Below are 17,195 nucleotides of genomic sequence, written 5' to 3'. Positions count from 1 at the left end.
AGAACTTCAAGAAAGCACAAAGAAATGAAAAGATATTCTGTGTTCCTAGATCAAAAGAATTGACAGAGACATCTATGTATTTAATGAAATCTCTATCAAAATTTCAACATTTTTTATAAAATTAGAAAAAACAACTCTACAATTTTGTGGAACCACAAAAGATGCCGAATAGGCAAAACAATCCTGAAAAAGAAGAACAAAGCTGGAGACACCATACTTTCTGATTTCAAACTATACTACAAAGCTATAGTAATCAAAATAGTGAGGTACAAGCATAAAAATAGAGAACCCAGAAATAAACAATCACATATCCAGTCAACTAATATTTGAGAAGTGAGCCAAGAATATTTAATGGGGAAAGGTTAGTTTCTTCATTCTTTAAATGGTGTTGGGAAAACTGGATAACCTCACACAGAAAAGTAAAATGGGACCCCTATCTCACACCACTCACAAAAATTAACTTAAAAAACCTAAGACCCAATATTGTAAAACTCCTAGAAGAAAACATAGGGGAAAACTCATGGACATTGGTCTTGGCAATGATTTTTCAGATATAGCACCAAAAGCACAAGAAACAAAAGTGAAAATGAGTAAGTGGGACTATATCAAACTAAAAATCTTCTGCATAGTAAAAGAAACAAAATGATAAGGAGGCCTATGGAATGGGAGAAAATATTTGCAAATCATATATCTGATAAGGGGTTAATATCCAAAATATATAAAGAACTCATACAACTCAGTAAGAAAAAAATTACAATTGAAAAATGGGTGGTGGAACTGAATAGACATTTCTCCAAAGAAGAGGTACAAATGGCCAACAGGTACATAAAAAAGATGCTCAGTATTACTAATAATCAGAGAAATGCAAATAAAAACCCCAATGAGATATCATTACCTCACACCTGTTAGAAAGGCTATCACCAAAATGACAAGAGGAAAGTGTTGGTGAGGATGCGAAGAAAAGGGAACTTTTGTGTACTATTGGTAGAAATGTAAACTGATACAGCCACTATGGAAAACACTGTGGAGATTCCTTGAAAAATTTAAAATGGAATTACCATATGACCCAGCAATCTCTCTTCTTGGTATATATCCAAAGGCAATGAAAACAAGACCCCAAAGTGATATCTGCACTCCCACATTCACTGCATTATTCAAGATTCACAGTAGTGGGATGTGGAAACAACTTCAGTGTTTGTCAGAGGGTGAATGGATAAAGAAGATGTGATGTGTATACACAATGGAATATTATTTAACCAAGAGAAAGAAGGAAATGCTGCCATTTGCAGCAACATAAACAGAACTTGAGGGCATAATGGTAAGTGAAATAAGTCAGACTGAGAAAGACAAACACTGGGTCATCTCACTTAGACTGAAATCTTTAAACACCAAATTCATGGAAACAAATAGCAGGGTTTACCAAGAGTGGGGGACGGGAGAAATGGGGAGATGCTGGTCAAAGGGTGCCGACCTCCTGTTACAAAATGAGTAATTTTGAGTGATCTAATGTACAGCGTGTTGACCTTAGTTAATAATGTTGTATTATGTGATTGAAACTTCATAAGAATATAGATTATAAATTTTCTCACCACAAAAAAGAAGTGGGAATTCTATGACATGATGGAGGTGTGAGCGAATACTGCGGTGGTAATCAGTTGGCAATACAATAGTGCATCAAATCAACAGGTTGTATACCTTAAACTTATATGATGTTAGATGTCAACTATGTCTCAATAAAGCTGGAATAATATATAAATAAATGCAAGTGATATCTAATTAACCAGTCCTATTATATTTATATTCTCTTTTTAATAAAGTCCTACATTTATGTATCTTAAGAAGATACAATGATATAGCCTAAAAATTTTAAATATACAGTAAAGATTATTTTAAAGTCTAAATAAATTGTATCAGAGAATAAAAAGAAACATTATAAAATATTTTTATATTTTTCTTAAATATATTTGTTTAATTAGTCCTACTATTAAATTACCACTAATTGCTGCTGTTAAATAGTCCTATTGTTGTTTTGTTTAAATAACAGCATTTATATAACAAAAAAGTAAAAGAAAAAGAATAAAATATAACTTTAAACAAACTCTCAATTTTCATATTTTGTTTTGTATTTTTACTTTGTTCTTTTCCAGCTTTACTGAGACATAATTAACATAATCATTTTCTACACTTTTATATTAAAATAAGAACATATAGGCATATTATTTTTATTCTGTATTATTTACTACAGTTTTTCTGTCAGGTGTGGTGGTATCCTGGGTTGGCTCCCTAACAAGTTGGTCATGGAAGGCAGAGTCTTGCCCACAGTCTCATAGATTGAGAAACTCCCAGGCTACAGAATGACATGGCTCTAATAAAGGTGGGGGGCCAGGTGACTCCCCACTTCTCTGTAACTCACACCTGGAGGACAGCCCTTGGGATATCCTGGGCTAGCCGTTATGTGCCGTTGGAATGGGAATCCCCGGATGTAGTGAGGTAGAGAGGGAAGACCCATCTGTGACCTCAGGATGGTCTCTGATGCTTGTCTACAAGCTAATGCTTTCCCCTCCAAGGCCCCTGGTTGGCTTTATCACTCACCAGTCTGGCTAGGCCCTTGCTCCAGCAAAACTCAAATGTCCATGGTTCAGACACAGAAATACCTGGCAACTCCTCACATGAGCAGACGGAGACACCTGCCTTCCACGTACAGGCAGCTCCCTGGATGGGGATGGCCTGGCCAGGTGTGGCCCTCACACTGAGTCTGCCCAAGAATTTTACTTGACAATAGCACTCCTGTTATCACGAATTCTCACAAAGGCAACAGAGATTTTACGTTACTCCAAGGTTGGCCACTTTTACCTTTGAAGCAGACAGGACCCATTTCTTGTTGTTGCTAATGGCAACATCCATCACCCAGTCCTCATGGCCCTGAAGCAAAAGAGAATTTTAACAAGGACCTAGAGGAAAAGCTTTTGTAAGAAAGATGAAAACAAAAACAACAGAAACATGAAGGACCCAATGTTGGTTACATTTAAGAGTAACTAACTGTGCCTCTCATTTCACCGAGGACATTTAGGTGGAATAGACAATGTAAAGGCTTGTGATACACATGTATGTCTGGCACTGTGTGTGGTTTTAAACTGTAGTATGGGGAAAGAATTATTGCATTCCCAGCTGGTACCAGAGCACCTCTTGCAGGTTTTTGCTTGCTTCCTTTGTTCTAGGAAATACTACTCAGAGGTCCATTTGGGGAGGGGGCTCTTGGCTTCACATGACTACAAACCTACCCACTGCTCCTTTAGCAAATGGGGGATTGTTCTCCTCAGATACAAAGGAGCTCAAGGGTGATAGATAACATTGCTGGGTCAGACACTTAATACAGAATCCTTATAGTTCTTTGGGCTTTCCCTCATGGGAAGGGGTGGACAGTGAGGCAACATGGTTTGGTAGGAGGACAGAGAACCAGAGAGAAGGTTAAACTTTGAACAAAAGGACAGAAATTTGAGGGTGGAAGAATAGAGAGAGGGGAGAGAGGAGAAGAAAAGTGAGTAAAACAAACTAATAGAAGGACAAAGGGACTTAATGTAAAGCACAGAGAGGTTAAATATTCAGTTTTAAACTGTTTATTTGCTATGTTTGCCTCTCCAAACTCTCAGAGAAGAGAGCTCAGACAGACCAGCCCTCAGAGCCTGAGTGCTGTGGTGAGCAAGGGGAATCATCTACATTTGGGTCACAGGGAACAGAGAGACAAAGACTCATGGATGCAGGCATTCCCAGCCAAAGGTGGCCTGGCAATCACAGGATCAGGGAGTCTGCAGAAATCCTGAGGCGGGGGCACCCGGGACAGAGACACTGAAGGAGCCAGTCCTGGGACTGCCTGACCGCTGGATGCTGGCCGTGTTTGCAAATCCATCCCCTTATTAGAGCACTGCTTTGAGTGAAGTCTTCTCTAACTTACAACCAGAAGTGCTGAATTGACACCTTCCATTTTGGAGCCCCACAGCTTTCTCTGCATGTCCCATTACGGCATTTGGCCTCCTGCACAGTAATTTCTGCGGTTCCTAGACACTTTCCCGTCTCTGAGTTTTTGCATTTGTTGTTCCATCTGCCTGGAATGCCCCCCCCCCTCCAAGATGCTCACTCATCCAGTCCTTCCTTATCATCGTTTTCTCAGCTCAGAGGCCACCTTCTCCATGAGGTCCTCCCTTCCCACCGACTGTGGATTAGTCCCCGAAGTTCCTGTTGTGGTTTCTCATCACTCATCACTATTGGGGACTTGTTTGTCCTTCCCCACAGAGGTGTCAGCTCCATGGGTGACATATAAGTCTGCTGTCTCCCCAGCACCCAGCACCCAGCACCTGGCATGGAATGACTAAGGAATGAAGCTCCAATGAATTATCTGATGCTGGCATTGGTACCTTCAAGGAGAGCTTCCGGTAGCCTTCTCCTACATCCCAAATAGCCACGGTCTTGTCAAAACCTCCAGACGCGAGAAAAGATGCTGCAATACAAAATGAAAGTCCCAAGGTTCATCTTCCCCAGCCAACTGCTTCCTCCCGTGGTGAGGTCAAAGCAGACTGAGGCTGCATTAGTGAGATGCCTCGCGCTCACTCTGAGGACACTCTAATTCCTTCTTGGTGGCTCACCCACCTCCAGTACAGTCGATTCTCATTATTAATGGTAGTTATATTCTGTCAAGTCATCACAAATACAGAATTAGCAAATACTGAACCACTGCTCCTTAGGAAAATACGGGGTTAGGTTCCTGTGAGCCTCTGGTCACATTTTCTTAACCAATCCATACATAACTTTGTTTTATATCTGTTCCCGTTTAAAGACACCTCACCTGGTGTAAATTGTTCATTCATTAAAAATTGAATTCATGGCCATTAACACTATAACTCATGCTTGAAAAAAGCTTCTTTAATGTGTGTTTCCCCCGTAAAGCACATCACACCCTTCTTGCACTTACGAATGCTGCACAGTGCTTCGACATTATGCTAGAGCTCCATCTTAAACAGCAAAGTCACCAGCTAAAAGCTCAGACTGCAAAATGTGGCACTAAATAGGCCACAGAAAGTACACTTTATGATAAGAGATGAAACAAGAAAGTAGTGAGTCACCTTGCTCAACTTGAGCTGGAAACGTGTGCATGGACTAACTCAAATTTTTGCCGCATTTCACACATCCACGAGTGGCCACAAAAGTGCCATGAGTATTGACTTTAGAGTTGCAAATAAATTTTAGCTAGTAGGCAAATTTACAAATATGGAATCCACAAAGAGCAACAACTGTGTGCAATTCTGAACCCAATAAAGCCAAGGACAGAAACTGGTGGGGTGCCTCATAGTGGGGGCTGACTTACACAGAGGCTGCTTCTGAAAAGGGAAAGTTATTTAGAAAAACCCTTGCATTTCTCAAGTCAGACCCTGATTGTGTGTGTGTGTTGGCTGGGTGCCCCACACACACACTCCATGAGGATGGAGGAGTGTAAGTTTTGGCTCCTGGGTATCGGGAACGGCCACTTTCCCCACTGGGTTGCTACCATGGCAGCTTGCTGTCATTGACTCTGCTCATATCCATGCCCCTTCATCTGGAATTAGCCTACCAGTTTCTCTCACCCAGTATCAGCCCCTCTGGTTCAGAGTGTACTGACCCTAACCTGTAACTCTGGGGTGGGCAAGTCAGTCACACCTGGCCAATCAGTGTACTTGCTAAACCTGCTAAAGCAATTGGTTCAGAGATGGGCATGTGACCCAAGTGGAGTCAATGGGAGTCTTCCATGGGACTTGTACGGGCACTGTCAGAAGGAGCTTCTTTCCCCAGGATTGTCAGCAGCCAGAACCGCGGTTGTCCTGAACCACCTGAAGCTATTTTGCCTACTTGGAGAGAAATACCAGTACAAGAAAGAAGCTGATCTGAGGGGCAGAGTAGAAGAGTTGGCCCCCCAAGAGCATTGTCTGAGTGTCTGGACCCAACCAAACCTAAAGCGAGACCTTCTCCTGGGCTTTCCCATCACAGGAGTTAATGAATTTCTTTTGTTCTTTTGTTGCTTAAACCACATTGAGTTGAGTTTCCATCACTTACAAACTTGTGCCTATGAATCTTCCTCCTGGCTTTTTTGTTCTTGTAGAAGGTAAGTCCACCCTCATGGCCAGCAATACTGAAAATCATCTCTCTGTTCTAAGAAAAGTCCATGTGAATGAAACATGAGGAGCTCTGCCCCAGCGCTTCTATGGGTGCAGAATCTTTTTATGTGTTCATTACTCACTGTCTCTGGCAAAGCGGCAGGAACTCACACAACCTTCGTGGCCCTGCATCAGAGTCACACAGGCTCCACGGTTTCGAAACTCCCCTGTATGGACATTCCATATTTTTAAGGTTTTATCCCAAGAGCTTGTACACAGGAAATGGCCACTGAAGGTAAAGCAGCAGTTTGAGATTGCATTGCTGTGTGCCCTGAAACAGAGGTGGGAGGGTGCATATGCTAGCTCTGTGCTCCTGGGAAACCCAAAGACACACCTATGGCGGGGGCGGAGGGGGGGCATGAAGGGAGAGGGCACTGGAGCTCCTTCAGTCACTGCCCACCATGGTCCAGTCAGTAGTTGCTCTGACTGCGCCACACTATTCCAGGATTTCTCAATCATGGCGATACTGACATTTTGTACTGAGTAACTCTTTGTCGTAGGGGGCTCTTTGGTACATTGTAATATGTTTTGGAAAAGAAAAAAAATCTGTCACCATTTTACTGCTTTTTTTGTTTGTTTGTGATCTTCAAAGTATTTTTCCCATGATTCTCATCTCCTGTTATAAACAGAGTTTTCAAGCAAACCTATAAACATAAATAAGCATCTCCTGAGCAGTCTGATTCATAAAATCAACCATTTTACCTGAGGAAAAGTTTGGACAAAACTGTTTTCTAGAGCTCACATCAGAGTTTTGGACACTATTTTAGTTCTTTGAAATGCACAAACTGAGCAAAATCAAAGGCAAAAAAGTCAACTTCCCAGGGGTTTCCAGGGTAGAACCTTCCAAACCTCTGTGCCTGTTGGAATGCCTGAGAACCACTCCAGCATCCACACACTGTCACTGGTGTAGAAACCAGGGCCGTGTCTATTTTCCAGGAGGGGTTCTCATTTCAAATAAATTCTACTTCTTCCTATAAAGGCCATTTTTCTTAGTAGAAACGTTGGGGGAAGTGCTTGTGTTGCACATGCACTTCTGGACAAGACGGAGTCAATGCACTTCTCTCCATTCCTCCTGCTAATTACAGCTAACAACCCGGGTGTTTATAAGCAAATGGAAGACTATGAAAGTTGGAGAAAAGAAGGCAGATTAGGTAGGGCTCTCGGGACCCAAGGATAGCATGCTGTGGGTCTGTAGGGTTTTCTTTGTGCTTCATATATCCTGGACTGGGTACTAGAAGCTTGTAAGCAGTTTCCTTTTTAAAAAAACACCATTATAGGGAACACAAAAAATAGACCACCAAGTAAACTCGTTCTCCCCAGCCAAAGGGAGAGCCTAACAAAACAGAGCACCTTTAGACAATATCCACCTTAGTGCAGCCAAATAGATTGGAATAGACTGCAGTTCCATCCCCACCCCTGAGAGAAAAGCCAAGAGGGGAGCTTAGACCTCCATGCTTGCCAGGCTGTAATGAGGTGGCCTGCTGAAGTGGAAGGTTTAAGCAAGACAGACTCTCACGATGTAATACCGAAAATGTCCAGGATTCAACTAAAAATCAGTCATCACACTAAGAGTCAGAAAAATCTCAGTGTAAATGAGGAAGAGAATCGACAGATGCCTACACTGAGATAACATAGATCTGAGAATTGTCCAACAAGGATTTTTAAGTGGCCATCACTAAAATGCTCTAATGAACAATTATAATCATGCTTGAAACAAACAAAAAGATAGAAATCCTCAGTAAACAAGAAAGTAGAAGATATAAAGAATGATCAGGTGGAAATTTCAGAACTGAAAGCTACAGTAACCAAAATAAAAAAAACTCAGGGGGAGGATAAAAGAAAGCATTAGTGACTATGAAGTCAGACAATATAAATGAACCTATCCAAAAAGTCAACTGAAAAAAACGCTGAGAGCCTCAGAAACTTGCGGGATTATAACAAAATATCCAAGCATGCATTTCATCGGAGCTCCAGAAGGAAAGGAAAGAGTGGGGTGAAAAGTAATCAAACAAATGATGTCTGAAATTTTACCAAATTTGGCAAAAGACAAAAACCTTTATAATTCCAAATAGGAAAACTCAAAGAAAGCTATACCCAGACACATCATAATTAAACTTCTGAAAACAGAAGACAAAGAAAAATCTTGAAAGCATCAAGAGAGAAATAACACCACCTGTAAGGGAAAAACAGTTTGAATGCCAATGGATTTCTCATCAGAAACCATGGAGGCCAGAGAAAGTGACGTGACAGTTTTCAAGTGCTGAGAGAAAACACCTGTCAACCCAGATTTCTATATCCAATAAAATTATCCTTAGGAATGGCGGGAGGAATCAAGACATTTTCAGATGAAGGAAAACTAAGAGTCTTTATAGCCCTCACAACTACCCAAAAGAGTGGCTAAGGGAAGTTTTCCTGAACAGAGAAAAAAAAGCAGTAAAAGAAGAAAACTTGAACCACCAGAAAGGAGGACAGAGCATAATAAGTAAAAGTATGGGTAAGTACAGTTGACTTTCCTTCTCATCTTGAGTTTTCTAGATTTACGTCTATAAATATATAAATATATAAATATATAAATATAACAAAGGGTTTATGTTTACTCCTTGCAAGCTCCAAAGTCCTTTGAGATTGTGTTAGCTCACATGGAAACAGATGCACACAGCTGGCAGTCTCCCTATTCTGCCCTTCTTCTTTCCCTTCTCCCTCTCAAACCTCCTTGTAGCACCCGCAGCCAAGTTGGAGATTCCCAACATGGATGGTGGCTCACGGGCTGAAAGCGTGCAAGCTATATCCAGCATGAATGGAGACTCCCACCCACCTCTCTGCTACAGGATACTGCCCAGCCTCCTGGGGCCCCTCCTCACTGGGTGATGGTGAGCACTGTGGCCTGGGATGTAACATCCCAGATCTTGATGCTCTTGTCCAACGAGACGGAAGCCACCTTCTGGCTATCAGGGTCAAAGCAGCAAGCCGTGACTGGTTTTTTGTGATGATCTGAGGCAGAGGGAAAGGATCTTGTTATGCACATTCCTCATTCCAAGTCATGTGCTTCACGCAGCCCAGAGGCTCAAACTTCTCCCCACACAGTGACAATATTCCAGAAACACAGTTCCAGTTTTCTCTGGGATCTGTTCACTCACATATTCCTGAGTGTGTACCACCTGTGTCAGGCTTTGAACAAGGAGCACGGTAGACCCACTCCCTGTCCCAGCAGTGCTCCCAGTCTGATGGGGATTCACCCTTGAATGGGTAATGCCCCACAGCACGCCAGGGGCCATGAGAGGGGCCGAGATACCTCACAGCTCCTGGCCATGCAAACTCACCCCTGACAAGTGACACAGTTGTGGCATCCTTTGCGTCTGTTATACAGATTCCATGATCCACATCCAAGCCTGAGGCCACATATTTACCATCGGGAGAAAGCTTACAGGAGGATATGATGCTTTCAAGATTGATCTTCCACTGAAATAGGGCAACAATCAAAAGGTTGTTTTCGCTCTAGCCCAGCTGTTCAGTAGAGCTTTCTGTGTTGGTGAAAATGGTCCAATATCCTAGCCTCTGGCCACACGTGGCCTTTGAGTGCTTGTAGTGGGCTACTGCAAATAAGAAATGGAATTTTTTACATTTATTTGTTTTAATTAATCTATTCTGGTAACAAGTGTAATTAATTAATGTGTGTCCAGGATAGATGAACAAGAATTAGAGGGGCACCCCACGGACCTGGCAGCAAGGTTCTACCGATGGCCAGCTTCATTCATGTTCATTCTGGTAGGTAAGTGGTATCACCTGGCACCATAGATGAGACACTGCAGCCCCAGGCCCTCGAGCAGTTCACAGTCCCCTGGGGAAGGCTGGCACCGAACCACAGTAAGGGGACAACGAGCTGCTCAACATTCTAGGAAAGGAGGATCTGTGTGTCTGTTACGAATTCTAGTATCACCATGGTGACAGTTTTACAATGTACCCACCAATTATTTGACAGTCCTCCCTCCCAAAGGTGGAACCTAGTTCCCTGCCTCTTGAGTGTGAGTTGGACTTGGCAACTTGCTTCAAGTAAGCAGAATGTGGTAGAAGTGACAGTCCTCAAAGAAACTATGGCTGCCTCGCTGCTCTCTCTTGGGTCACTTGCTCTGTGGGAGTCAACTGCCATGTCCTGAGGACACTCAAGCACCCCATGGACAGACCCATGTGGAGAGGAACAGGCCTCCTGCCAAAAGCCAGCATGACACCTCCTGGGAGCGGGTCCTCAGCCCCGGTTGAGACTTCAGATAACTGTAGCCCCGGGTGACAGCTTCACTGTGACCTCACAACCACCCGGCTAAGCTGCTGCTAGATTTCTGACCGTCAGAAACTGTGTGAGAAATAAATGCATGTTGTTTGAAGCTGCAAGGTTTTGAAGTAACTTATCTAGCAGCAGTGCATCATGAACTCGGCCCTATAAGTGGCAAGTGGCATGGATGGCTTGTGCAACCAAAATAAATCAAAGTACTAAAAATTTTCTTTTAAAGAAAAGAAAGCATCCCAAATAGAAAAGCTGGCCAACAGGAACAGGAAATTTATAAGAGAAGAAATTAACATTTGGGGAAATGCTTAAAGATCAAATACCAAATTAGCAATAAAATCCAGCTATATATCCAAAAAACATTGGTGCACATGTATAAAAATTATATGCAAACTTTCCTCGTTGTATCATTGTTTACAATAAACTGAAAACAGCCTCAATGTCCTATAGCAGGAAAACTGAAATACGGCAGACCTGTCTGTTCCCTGGAATCTACACACATTAAAAAAAATAATGCTGATGTGTGATTAAATGATACTATGTTGTTAACAGAACATACTTGTCTGTGTTCGTATGTAAACATGTATAAGGAAAAGAGACAGCAAAATCTCTGGGAGTTTTAAGATTTTATATTTATAATATAGGCTTGTCTTTCTAAAAAAAATTTACAATGACTATAAATTGATCTTTGCACCAAGAGAAAGATTGCTTTTTTTAAGGAGAAAAAAGAGGAGGAGGGGAGAGGTGAGGTGAAGAGGAACTGCGGGGGGACGGGTCGGGACTGGAGACCCTGAAGAGACGCCTGCCGGGGGCAGGGGCTGCCTGGGCACCGGGCAGCAGACAGAGGGGTCTCAGAGTGGTTTGGAAGGGTGAGTGGTGATCCCTCCAACATGGAGAGCAGATTGGGAAGGGCCCCAAACCCTTATGCTCCGGCCAGGTGGCCTTTTCCTGTGGCCTCATCAAATCCAGACACCTCACAGGGGAGGTGCCATGAAATGCCATAAAATGGCATTCTTTCCCTCAGCCTGAAATGCCATGACCCCTTACCCCACCCCACCCACACCCTTCCGGGTATTCATCCTTCATGCAGAGCCCCCTTTTGCCTGCTCCAGGAAGCTTTCCTTCCCAAATACCCTCTACCATCTTGGGTCCTGGAGAAAATTCTTTTTTCCTGGAAGACTGGCTTCTCTCCCCACCCCACACCCAGCCCAAGGCTCCCTGAGGCCCAGTCAAGACCCTGTGCTGCGATGTCTCCACCAGGGCAGGGCAAACTTACCAGCAGCTTGCCTGTCTCAAGGTCCCAAGTCCTCACTGTCTTATCATAGGCGGCTGCGACAATTCTGGAAATAAAATGATGAGCATAGGGTCTTTACGACAGAGACAGTTATGCATATGGTTTCCTCATAGAACATTTTGATAATTTAGGACCAAGATTGAAAATAATAGAGGAATTTCTGTAAAGATGCCACATGACTCCCCACCCCACTAAGAGCAGTGGACTCTTGCTGAAAACAGAGAGAACCTAATGCAGAACCATCACTCCAGCACCATTCTCTTCCTTAATCCCCCAGCCATCCAAATTTGCTCTTTCATGTTCAAGGCCTTAAAGGTATCATCTCTTCTGTTCTATAGCTGACCATCTTCTGCTAAAGTGGTATGTACATCTCACAAAGATCAATCACTTAACAGAAACATACTTTAATAGGCAGCCCATTTCACTCTGAAATGTTTTATTGTAGATTTCGTAAAATAACAAACGTACCTTTGCCTTGTTATAGTGCATGTTTCCATGGCAATCTTTTTCCCCTACATAAGATAAATTTCCATGACAGTGAAATCCCCATATTATTTTTACTCAACTGTCCCCGGTGTGCTGTACGCTGGCCTGCCTCTTCACTCCCACTTTTCCTGACCAGTGCAAGGGAAGGAAAGGTCACCTTCTGCTGTCAGCCGTGACACTGCACTCTAAAACAGGAGCTTTGGGCCCGTGCTCAAAATCCCGAACAACAGATCCATCCACAGCATCCTCAAATCAACAGGGGAGAGGGACAGAGAGCGAGAGGTCACTGAGGCGCTGACTGAAGTTGGGAACTGAGCTCCACATCTGCCCTGAGCTTGTCTGCAAAGGCAAAGTATGAGAACCACGTGGTCCTGTGACTCCTTTCCAGTTCAAAAGGGTGACAGGGCATCACCCAGGGTCACACAGCTAGTGGGTCCCAAATGCGAGGTTTGAACCCCTTAGACAGTTCCCAAACCCTCCTGCCTGGTCTGCCTGGCCATGGCACCCACCAATGACACAGAGAATGTTCCTCCAAGGTCAGCTGGAGGGTGAGAAGCTATCCTCCACCTGGTTACCTGAACGGGAACCCAGGAACCAGCCTTGACTCATTCCACCCTGTCCCTCTCCTGCCCCTGAAGCCAGAGGACAAAACAAAACTCAAAATTGATTGTCTTGAGCCAGTGGCAGCCACACGGTCGTCTGTGGCCTAGCCCCTGAGGAACATTGTCATCCACCAGCCCTGCTCCTGACTGATCAGCAACGGTCCCCAACAGGCCTAACAGGGTCTGTCGGCTATGCCCAGAAGGCTTCAGAAAAGTCCTTGGGGACCACCTCTCTGCAACCTTGTTCCCTGTGACCCTGCTTCCTGCACTTTGGGACACTGACCTCAGGCCTGCCTCTACCAACCTGCCCTCATCAACAGGTCCCAGGCCTGGCCACTTTTCTATCTTCTGTGACCAGCCAGGCCTAGTCATATCATGTCTGTGGATAGAACTCAAGGTTCCAAGTGAGAAGGAGACCCAAAGGAATGGCATGGCCCAGGCACTCCAGCTGGGCCCTAGGCACTACTGGGATCCTCCGAGAAAAGGTGAGGAGCTCTCAGTCCAGTGGCCTTCACCCCCTGCTCCCACTGTTTCCATATCAACAGTCTAACAGCAGCTACACTAACTTCATCTCTCTCCAGTGGCTTGACACTAATGTGAGCCCTCACTTTGCTTCTCCTTCTTGCACTTTGCTCAGAAAGGCCTCTCCAATTCTTTGTAATCCTTGAGAGCCTAGAAATCAGTGCTGGGGACTCTCCATAAGAGGTGATATAAGCTTATAGGATGCTTTGGTTCCACCTAACATGAGGCCACCTACCCACAGCTTCACCGTGCAGTCATAGGAGCCACTGAGGAGCTTTGTGTCATCCACACAGAAGAGACAAGAACTCACAATGTGACGGTGTCCACTCAGAATTTGAAATGGGATCTGAAAAAAAGATAAACCAAACAAATCCAGCAGGAGGGTGCACAATACAAGATCAAAATTTTTTTGCAAGGTTCAAGTTTATTCCTTTTATACCAGTATGCTAGATGCTGGATCCTGGGTCAGAACAGTCCAGAAAAATAGCTATAAAAATTAGTCAAAATGCAAATATTGGCATTATACCCAGAAAATAAATCACTTAAAAGGCTCAGCTGTGTAATGTCTGACAACTCGAAGAACTCATCAGTATGGATTTCTTTTTACTTTTTTAAAAGAAATATTTCAGATATTTTATTTTTTTCAAATGTTTTATTGTTGTTCAAGTACAGTTGTCTCCACGTTCCCCCCACCCCTCCTCACCACCCCAGCCATTCCCACTTCCCACCCTTAATCCCATTCCTCTTGGTGTTGTTGCTGTGTCCTTTATACATGTCAAGATCAATATTTTAAAGAATCAATTGTATTTCTATATATTTGCAATGGACAATCCAGACAAAATTAAGGAAAAAATTATGTATAAAAGCATCAAAATAGGAATAAATTTTTTTAAAAATATAAAACTTATATTCTGAAAAGTGCAAAACATTGTACAAAAAATTTTAAAAAAACTAAATAAATGGGAAACCATCCTATGGTCATGGATTATCAGATTTACTATCATTAAGATTAAAATAATCTCCAAGCCCTGGCCAGTGTGGCTCAGTTTGTTGAGCATTGTACTATAAAGCAAAAGGTCACGGGTTTGATTGTGGTCAGAGCACATGCCTGAGTGGCTGGACTAGTCCCTGATTGGGGCACATGCAAAAGGCAACTGATTGATGTTTCTCCCACATATCAATATTTCTCTTCCTCTCCTACTCTGTTCCTCCCCCCTCCTCTCTCTAAAAATAAATAAGATGTTTAAAAAATAAAATAAAAAATAAATATATCCTCTGGTGAGGATTTTTTAATTTTTTAAAAAAGAAAATAATCTCCAAAATGATCTACAGATTCCAGTCAACACTATTCCATCAAAATTCCCTTAAACAATCTTTAAAGAAAGCAAAGCTAGAGGACTCACAAGTCCCAATTTCAAAACTTACTGCATAAAAAGTTACAATAATCAAGACAGTGTAGGACTGGCATAGACATAAAGATCAATGGAATAGAACTGAGAATCCAAAAATAGGCCCTCATATTTTTGGACAGTTGATTTTTGACAAGGGTGCCTAGATCATTAATGATGGAAAGAGAATAATCTTTTCAACAAACAGTGCTAGGAAAAGTGGATATCCACATACAAAAGAATAACGTTGGACTCCTACCTCACACCATACACAAAATTAACTCAAAATAAAGACCTAACCATGAGAGTAAAACCACAAGACTCTTAGAAGAAAGCACAGGTCTAAATCTTCATGAACTTGGATCAGGCATTGGTCTCTTAGATATGACACTAAAAGCACAAACAGCAGTAGCAACAACCGTGACAAACTGTGTATTACCAAAATTAAAAATTTTTGTGCTTCCAAATGCAACATCAAGAAAGTGAAAAAATTCACAGAATGGAAAAAAATGTTTGCAAATCATACATCAGATAAGGAACTTGTATGCAGACTATATAAAGAGCTCTTCAAATTTGACAATAAAGTACTCATGATGTAAGAGACCATTCTGCATGGCATGGGCCCATCTCCCACTTGGAGATGAACAGGACCAAAGCCCACAGATAGGTTCTCCCATGGGGAATCAGGCCTGCAATGTACCTAGGCCACTTTGAGACTTGCTTTTGCTAAAACTCCCTCACCCTGAATTGAGGCAGCAAACGTTTACCACAAAGTAACATCCTAAAATCCATGCTAAACCTTCCAAGGATGAGTGTAACCAGTTCAACCACTTTTGCCTTTTCATTTGCAAATATCCCTCTTTTGTGACGCGATTAGCGGCATCAGCTCCTTTGTTTTCTGTAAAAGGTAAGCACCTAAAGTGAACCTCTGCATAGTAAATGAGGACCACCATGTAATGTGCTGAGAAACACAATAAAGGCCAGTCACAATGAGGGCCATGGCTTTTGCTCCCCCTGAGAGAAAAGCCATGCTGTCCCTTTTCCTCCACAGGACTCGGTAGTCCATGTGAATGTCTCGTGTCTCATCCACAATGTGGTGGACCCCACAAGCTGGAGTCCATATCAGTGTTACCCAGGAAGTGGCATAGTGTTATTTGAAAGTGGATTTGGATTAACTGTAAATATATTGCAAACTCATGGGCAACCACTATAAAAAAGTAAAAAAAAAAAAAATACCCACTATACCTGCTATGCTAACAAAGGAGAGAAAATGGAATCACATAGAATGTTGTATTAAAACCATGAAAGACAGACTAAAAGTGGAAGCAAATATAAGAGCAAAAAACAAGGGCAATAAATAGAAAACAGTAACAAATATGGTAGATATTAATACAACTATATAAAAAATCACTTTGAATAATTTAAATCCACAAATTAAAAAGATAGAGATTGTTAGAATGGATTAAAAAACAAAAGCTAACCAATATGTCATCTACAAGAAACCCACTTTACATACAAACACACATATAGATTAAAAGTAAATGGGTGGAGAATAATGTATCATACTAACACTAATCAAAAGAAAGCAAGAGTAGCCCTGGCCAGTGCAGATCAGTTGGTTGGAGTGTTGCCCATAAACCAAAATATCATGGGTTTGATTCCCCATCAGGGCACATTTCTAGGTTGTGGGTTCGGTTCTGGTCAGGGCACATATGAGAGAGAGGTGGTCAATGTTTCTTGTGTCAATGTTTCTCTCCTTCTTTCTATATCTCCCTCCTTTCCCCTCACTCTAAAATCAAAAAGCATGTCCTCAGGTGAGGATGAGAAAATGAAAGCAAGAGGTGTTATATTAGTCTTAGGCAAAGCAGACTTCACAGCAAGAAAAGCTATCAGGGATGAGAAGGGCTATTACATAATGACAAAGGAGTCAATTCTCCAAGAACATATAATAATTCTTAATGGGTACGTGCCTAACACCAGAGCACTGAACTGCATGAGGCAAAAACTAAGAAAGTTGCAAAGAGAAGTAGATGAGGCTACTCTCATCGTCAGAGACTCCAGTGCCCCTCCATGAGAAATAAACAGACCCTGCAGGACATACTAAAGATGTAGTGGAACTCAACAACACCATCAATCAATTGGATATAATGGATATTTGTAAAGTACTTCATCCATCAATAGCAGAATACATAGTCTTTTCAAGGTAGACCATATTCTAGGCCATAAAACACACCTTAACAAATTTAAAAGAACATAAATCATATACTGTCTATTCTCAGAACACAATGGAATTATAGAAAGATGGTTGGAATGCCAAAATACATAGAGATTAAATACATCTGTAAATAGCACATGGTTCAAAAAAGAAATCTCAGGAAAAATTTTTAAATATTTTAAACTAAATGAAAATAACACAACTTATCAAAATTTGTGCAGTGCAGT

At 42.2% G+C, this 17,195-nt stretch overlaps 1 protein-coding gene across 1 annotated transcript in view; it reads right to left on the bottom strand.

The window, feature by feature from the left end:
* The window catches only part of WDR88 (WD repeat domain 88), a 41,580-nt gene that overhangs the window by 11,564 nt on the left and 12,821 nt on the right, over positions 1–17,195 (bottom strand). Inside the window, exons 2-9 of the mRNA XM_045846647.1 lie at positions 13,601–13,711; positions 12,399–12,487; positions 11,738–11,801; positions 9,503–9,641; positions 9,044–9,173; positions 6,266–6,453; positions 4,413–4,495; positions 2,854–2,922 (exon numbers count right to left, since the gene is read on the bottom strand). Coding sequence (XP_045702603.1) covers positions 2,854–2,922; positions 4,413–4,495; positions 6,266–6,453; positions 9,044–9,173; positions 9,503–9,641; positions 11,738–11,801; positions 12,399–12,487; positions 13,601–13,711 — 873 coding nt within the window. The remainder of the gene's footprint in view (positions 1–2,853; positions 2,923–4,412; positions 4,496–6,265; positions 6,454–9,043; positions 9,174–9,502; positions 9,642–11,737; positions 11,802–12,398; positions 12,488–13,600; positions 13,712–17,195) is intronic.

Source organism: Phyllostomus hastatus, unplaced genomic scaffold (genome assembly GCF_019186645.2).
Source record: "Phyllostomus hastatus isolate PE091 unplaced genomic scaffold, TTU_PhHast_1.1 phas_contig_5, whole genome shotgun sequence".
NCBI classification, from domain to species: Eukaryota; Metazoa; Chordata; class Mammalia; order Chiroptera; family Phyllostomidae; genus Phyllostomus; species Phyllostomus hastatus.
This window is presented reverse-complemented; position numbering and strand designations above follow the sequence as displayed.